At 53.7% G+C, this 7441-nt stretch overlaps 1 protein-coding gene across 1 annotated transcript; it reads right to left on the reverse strand.

The window, feature by feature from the left end:
- Positions 1 to 14: 14 nt before the first annotated feature.
- LOC308128457 (titin-like) lies at positions 15 to 7437 on the reverse strand (the record flags this gene model as incomplete). The annotated part of the gene is given in 15 exon segments (XM_080494148.1): positions 15 to 100; positions 192 to 228; positions 230 to 453; positions 534 to 794; positions 878 to 1141; positions 1334 to 1594; positions 1672 to 1932; positions 2309 to 2572; positions 2650 to 2922; positions 3029 to 3295; positions 3466 to 3747; positions 4892 to 6582; positions 6765 to 6933; positions 7014 to 7178; positions 7257 to 7437. Coding segments are annotated over 15 exon segments (4686 nt in total), but the record flags the coding sequence as incomplete, so codon positions are not given.
- Positions 7438 to 7441: the final 4 nt, after the last annotated feature.

Raw genomic sequence — 7441 nt, forward strand, 5'->3', positions numbered from 1 at the left:
CACTTGTAGGCCACGCCCTCGTGGTTGATGTTGACCTCAAAGGTGACGGTGTCTTTCTCCTGAGCGTTCAGGTCCTGCAGCATGGACGTGATCAGGATCGCTGCAAAACAACAACCCTGAAGGTGAACTCTGGTGTCTTCAGGCATGACGGTAACGGAGGCTCTGCGGCGGCGCGATCGGCGGTAGCTTACGGCTGACGGTGAGCGTGGCCGACACGCGGTCGTTCCCCGCACACGAAGGTGTACTCGGCCGAGTCGTCGCGGCTGGTGTTCATGATCTTCAGCTGGTGCAGCTTCCCCTGAACCACGATCCGGAACTTCTCGCTCATCTCGATCTCCACGCCGTCCTTCAGCCACGTGGACGGCACGTTGAAGTGCGACACCTCGCACTCGAACGTGGCCGCTTGCGTCTCCGGCACCTTCACGTTCTTCAGGGGTTTGGTGACGCGCAGCGCTGCGGGGACAAGCGGAGAAGATTCGTCTGACTGCGTTCCACCAGGCCGAGGTCTGGTTTCGTGGCGGGGCGACACTTACACTCAACGAGAAGCCGCGCGCTGCACTGCAGGTGTCCGACCACGGCGGTGTACTGGCCCTCTTTGCTGCTGTCGACGTCTTGGACGACCAGCTTGTGGCTCTTCTTCTCAGAGAGCATGGTGTAGTGCTCGCCGGGCCTCAGCTCCACGTTGTTGAACATCCATCTGACTGGGATGTCATCTTCAGAGATGCTGACCTCGAATGTGGCGGATGCACCGAGCAGCGACGTCACGTCTTTTGGCTTCTTCAGGATCTTGATAGCTGAGAGAAAAGGTTGTTCCAGTTAGAAAGTGTTCATGTGGAGGAATCTGAGGCTCTTCAAAGAAGAGAGGCTGATGTCTTACTTTCGATGTTCAACCTGGCGTTGGCGGAAAGTTTCCCCAGCTTGAAGGAGTAAACGGACTCGTCCTGGGTGGAGCAGTTGTTGATCTTCAAGGAGTGGACGGTGCCTTCGATGGAGATCTGGTATTTGTCGCTGGGCTGGATCTCGACACCGTTCTTGATCCACTGTGCTCCTCTCACGTTCTCGTGGGTGAGCTCCAGACTGAATATAGCGTCCTGAGTCTGGACCACAGTCAGATTCTTCAGGGTCTTCTTGACCTTCACGGCTGCAAACACAAAATTCTTAATTCATCCAGCGGTGCGTTTGGAAGCTGTTACCTGTGGCAGTACTTAGTACTCAGTTAGTGAACATTAGCACAACCGCTTTTTCACAGGTTCAATCAAATGAACAACCTGCGGTAACTGAACGCTGCATGCTGTCGGGAACCCCGAGTGTGGTTGTTGCAGTTGGAGCTAACCTTCGACCTTCAGGGTAGCAGAGGTCTTGGAGGTGGCCACCTGGTAGGTGTACTCTCCCACGTCAGTGGCTTTGGTGATGACGATCACGAGGCGTCTGACGACGCCGTCGGACTCCGTCAGCACATTGTCGCTCAGGTCAACCGGCTGGCTGTCCTTCAGCCAGCGGCCCTCCGAGTGCGGGTTGGCCACCTCGCACTGCAGCACTGCCGTCTGCGAATCGGCCACCACCAGATCCCGGAGCGGCTTCTTGATGGCACCGCCTGGTGGCACAAGACCATCGTTACAGAGGAACGCACACTGCTGACAGATCTCTGCCGAAACGGGATGTGAGACGTACCTGTCACCGTGAGCATGGCGCTGCACATCTTCTCACCGGCCGCGAACATGTACTCGCCCTCTTCGTCCTTCATGGCGTTAATGACCGTCAACTTGTGGTGCTTGTTCTTGGACTCCATCTTGTGTATGGTGCCGCCTTTGAGCGGTTGCCTCTTGAAGGTCCAGAAGGCATCGATGCCTGGGTGAGAAACCTCCACCTCGAAAGTAACGTTCTCCGACTCGGCACACTGTTTGTCCTTCATGGGTGACACAATCTGAACGGCTGTGGAGACGAAAACAAACCATCAGAACAAACCGCAGGTGACAAGTTTCACATCAGTCAGGAGAAACACCACGCTCCTTGGACCTCCGAGTTTAAACTGAAAAAGATGCAAGTGACAAGTGTCCCGTTTTCTGCCGCAATATCAGGATGAAATAGTTAACTGTTTCATCACTTAGTGAAACCTGCAGACACAGGTTCTACTTAGCAGTATTTTCTTGAGTAGGAGTAGAAAGAACTAGAAAAAGACTATTCATCAGCTCGGTGGGAAGTTCAAGGTGTCCAGCAGCTCACAGTGTAATCTTCAAAGTACTCAACGACGTTCACAATTACAATCAAGCAAAGAGAAATAAGATGTACTGAAAGAAGACAAACTCACGCTGGACGGTGAACTTGCAGCTGGTGTCGGCTCGGCCCACCACCAGCTTGTAGCGTCCTTCGTCTGAGGCGTAGGTGCGGGTGAAGACCAGACGCTGCTTGGAGCCCTTGGCCACGATCTGCATGCGCTCACTGGGGGTCAGCAGCTTGTCATTGTGGTACCACTTCACGGAGCTGATGTCCTGAGCAGAGATCTTGGCTTCCAGGACGGCCTTGGTTCCCTCCACAGCACTCGTGTCTTTCAGGGGAATCAGGATACCGATGGCTGCGGCGGGATAGACAAGCTTGGTGAGGTTTTCTTCAGGAGGTTTGCTGCGGAGGAGATGATGTGAGGTCACTCACTCTGTACGACCAGCTTGGCCGAGCTGGAGATGTCCTGAGCAGGGACGGTGAATGAGTATGTTCCGTAGTCGTCCTTGGTGGTGTCCTCGATCAGGAGCTTGTGAATCTGCTTGTCGATGACTATGTGCACGCGGCCGGACGAAGTGACGGGCTGGCCGTTCTTCAGCCAGGTACCTTCCACGTTCTCCTGCGAGAACTTGACCTCCAGCTGGGCGATGTCGCCCTCACAGACGGACAGGTCAGCCAGAGGCTGCATCAGAGTAACTGGACGCACTGCAGCATGAAAGCAGACAGATGAAATCAGATTACCAACCTCAGGCTGCAGCAACAAACCAACACTGAGAGGAGAAGATCCACCAGGAAGTCCTCCAGGACTCACGTTTCATCATCAGAGAGGCGCTGGTTCTGAACTCGCCCACCCTGAAGGTGTATTTGCCCTGGTCCTCCTTCTTCACGTCCTTCACAGAGAGGGTGTGTCTCCCGCGACGTGACGACATGACGTACTTCCCGCTGGGATGAAGAGGCTTTTCTCCAAAGAACCAGCTCCCTTCAGCGTCCTCGCGGGTCACCTCACATTCAAACTCTGCTGTGTAGGTCTCCGGCACCTCGGTGCTCTCCAGCTGCTTCACCAGCTCCAGAGGAGCTCCTGTTCAGGGCACCACACACCACATCAACGCGTGCAGCAGATCATTCGATTGGCTCCTTTAACGGTCAGTCAGCACATCAATCAACCAGCAGCAGAAACCCGTCTGACCTCTGACCTCTGACCTCTGACCTCTCAGTTAATCTGATTAGCTTGTTGAACTGTCCGCTCACCTTCCACATGCAGCCTGGCGCTCGTCCTGATGCTCTCGTCATCTACGACCACGCAGGAGTACTCCGTGTCGTCCCTCATGGATATCACCAGCACAGACAGGAAGTGGACCTTCCTGTCCGAGTGCATCCGGTACTTATCTCCAGAGAAGATCTCCATGTCGTTCTTCATCCACTTGACCTTCACAAAAGGTTCGTTGGTTTCACACTCAAAGGTCGCCATGGTGTCCTTCTCCTTGGCGTTGACGTCTTCAAGCTTCTGTGTGAAGCTGATGACTTGTTTAGCTGCAGAAACAAGGACAGAGCCTTAGTAAGAAGAGACCCAGTCACACATGATGAATGTAGAGCAGCTCCCGTCCTCCAGCAGCCTCCGGCAGCTGATCGCTTCCGTTCCAAGGATAGGAGCAGCAATCAATATACAGTGTTTAACTTCCAGCATAAAGTGATCTGTGATGTTGGACCGCTGGAGGCTGGAGCAGCGCCACACGATGGATGACAAGTGCAGTGGACGGCTGACATCACTGTCGTAGCAGAACACGCTACATGCTGCTAAGCGTGACAGCCGCTAACCAACAGAGGACACGCTAGAGATTATTTCATGATGTCATTTCATAACGTCAAATTACAGAAGATGATTGGCTTAACTTGTGTAATACAGCAAACAACCACTAGTTGGCGGATCTGGAGGGTCAGGGTTAGGGTTGGAGTTCTCCAGGAAGAACAGCAACGTTTCTTTTTTACCCCAACGTTTAAAGGTAAACGGTTAAATGAAAACGTTGGCGAGAATGTGGAGAACCTGATGTAGAAAAGAACTGTTTTGAGAAATGAGCTCAGAAAAGCTGCAAGAAGTACTGAGTTAGATTCTAATGTACTGTGTGTACTGTATATGTGCGAATTCACTGGAGAGATTGCGAGGGAGACGATAGCGACTTGGTTAAAGTTAGTTAATGTAGAAAAGCTAATCCGAGGACCTGGAGGAGGATTGACCCCCCCACAAAGGACCAATGGCTGGTGATTATTGAAGAAATCTACAGGATGGAAGAACTGACGACAAACACACAAGAAGGACAAATGGACAGGAAGTGAAAAACTGGACTGATTACAAGACTGGACTAATCAGTGAACCTAAAGGTCTCGCCGATACTCCAGCATTGTTCATGGTTTTGTTCTGTTGGTTTATAAAATCCAAATTAACATCTAAGTGAAAATGTTGGCCTGTTCACGGCCATATTCTCCACCTCAAACTGCAGCAAGAACACAAGATGGTCTGGTTCTGCTGAACGCAGCCACAGTGAACGTCAGTGACAATCAGAAAAAGCTTCTTTTCTACATGCTGACGTATGTGGTCGCTGCTTTTCTCGAACTCAGTGACATCACACAGTGGAAGCTGGTACATGGCGGCGTTCCCTCGGGGCTCCTGCAGTGTTACCTTGCACCAGCAGGAAGGCGTGACTCGAAGTCTCTCCAGCTTTGCTCGTGGCCTTCACCATGATGCTGGCCGAGTCCTCGGCCGTCACGTCCCGGATCACCAGCTCACACACGTGGTCCTCAGGCCAGAACCAGTAGACGCGCTCGGTCTTCTCCAGCAGGACGCCGTTCTTGAACCACTGGCACTCGGGCTCCGGGCGGCCCACCACTCGCACCCTGAACTTGACCTCGTCGCCCTGAGCGACGGTCTGGCTGGTAATGCGTTCCAGGATCTTGGGAGCTTCCATGCTGGCGGAGAGCTTGATCCGTTCAGGTTTCAGAGGTTTGGCAGTGACTTTGCGGCGCTCCTCCTCCTTCTTCTTCTCGGCCTCCTCCTTCTCTTTGGCATGATGGAGCAGGTCTTCCTTGGTCCTCTTCAGCAGATCTTCGTACGAGTCGTCCCTCTTACGGGACTTTAGCTCAACAGCGGTGATGGACTCGTAGTAGCCTTCTTCAGTTCTGCGCTTAAACTTGCTCCTCAGCTCCTCTGACTCTTCTGTCGCTTTCTCGTGGAAGATTCTCTGGGCTTTCTTCAGCTTCACCACCTCTTTCAGCTGAGGGTCCTCTGCCAGTTTCTCCACCTTGATCACCTCAAACGGGGTCTTTCCAGATTCGGGTGCAGCTTCCGCTGCCTTGGCCTCTGGGGCGCGTCGTAGATGAGTCCTGAAGTCCTCCTTCTGCTGGATCTCCAGCTTCACCGTGTGCTCGGTCGTGCCCAGGTTGTTGTCAGCCACCACTTTGACTTCTCCTGCATCATAGGACTTGATGTCAGTGATCTCCAGGTAGTAGATACCGTCGTAGCGAAGTCTGTATCTCTTGCTCTTGCGGATGAGTTGTCCGTTGAGGTACCAGTTGACCTTGGGAGCAGGATAGCCGGTCACCCTGCAGCGGAATCGGGCAATGTCTCCTTCGAGCACCTGAGCAGGTTCAGGGAGCAGAACAATCTCCGGTTTGATCTTCTCCGTTTCCTCGTCGGTGGTGACTCCGTACGGTCCGCCTTCGTGCGCCATGCGCTCCATCTCTTCGATGCGGTGGACTCGGCCTTCTGGCAGCTGCGTCTCCTCCACCAGGCCCTTCTCGTCCTTCACGATCAGGGTGGCCGAGGTCTGGTCCACGCCGAACTTGTTGGTGGCTCTGCAGGTGATGACGCCGCTGTCTCTGGCGTAAGCGACTTCGTAGTCGAGGCTGCAGTAGCCGAACTCGTTGACCATGCGCAGGCGGTTGGCTGCGGCCAGAGGCTTGCCGTCATGCAGCCACTCCACCACCATGGTGGGGTCGCCGATGGGCGTCAGCCGGCACTCGAAGTGAGCCGGACCGAAGCGCTTCATGCGGATGGACGTCAGCTTCTTCTTGAACTGTGGCTTCTGCTGCTTCTCCTTGTCGTACAGGTCGCCCTCCTCCCACTGCTCCTGGCCGTAGCGCATGTGCAGCGGCTCCAGCTCTGGCGCCGCGATCTCCTTGGCCTTGTAAGTTCCTTTGGTGATGATCAGCTTCCTCTCTGGCTCGGGCTCGACGTAGTCCACCTCCACGTTGACCCGGCAGCGGGTGGTGTCTCGGCCGGCCTTGTTGATGGCGGTCGCCGTGTACCAGGCGCTGTCGGAGCCTGACGCTGAAGGGATCTGGAACTTGGCTTCTCCTCTATTTCCTTCGATCCTAAAAGACAAAGTTGTTGCATCAGGATCTGTTATTACTGCAAAAGATGGTGTTTTTGACCAAATTAAATAAAACCTGAGAACCATCCAAGACTGAAGCTGCACACCAGCTGAACTGTTCTTGACCCTGTACTGCACCTCATCCTTTTTAAAGATAGTTATTGCAATGAGAGTCAGACATACTTGATGTTCGGATGTTTGTGCGGCGTGATGATGTCGCTGTTTTTCAGCCACACGATGTCGGGCAGCGGGTTTCCCATGGCTTTGACCGCCAGCTCCACGAGCGTTCCCTGCTTCACGCTGATGTTTCTCAGTCTCTCCGTGAACTGTGGACGCACCAAAGTTTCTTTGGCTGGAAAACAAACAGAACTGTCATCATGAGTTTTTCAAGTCGTCCTTCGACCAGACGTTGGGGTCTGCCAGAAACTTTACCATCGACGGTGAGAGTGACAGAGATGGACGAGCGTCCAGCTCTGTTCTGAGCCACGACGGTCCACTCTCCAGAGTCATGAGGCATCGCCGGGACGATGATGAGGGACTGAGTTCCGTCCTCTTTCACCACAATCTTGTGGGCATGGTCACTGATCACTTGTTGGCCTGAGAGAAAACAAGCAAGAAGTTAGTCTTGAAGTATCAGAGGTGAGTTTAAATCTTAAGTTTGCACGATTCTCTCACCGTTGTGGAACCAGTAGGTGTCGGGCATCGGTCTACCGACGACCTTCAGGTCAAATCTGGCGGTTTGTCCCTCGGAGCATTTGCACGAGGATGGCTTCATGACAAAAACGGGTTTGTAGAGTCTTTCCAGTGAAGCCTCGTCGGTTTCGTCGAGGCGGCGAGCAGGCGAACGTCCGGGAGAGCGA

This window comes from Lipophrys pholis (genome assembly GCF_963383615.2).
Source record: "Lipophrys pholis genome assembly, contig: SCAFFOLD_820, whole genome shotgun sequence".
NCBI classification, from domain to species: Eukaryota; Metazoa; Chordata; class Actinopteri; order Blenniiformes; family Blenniidae; genus Lipophrys; species Lipophrys pholis.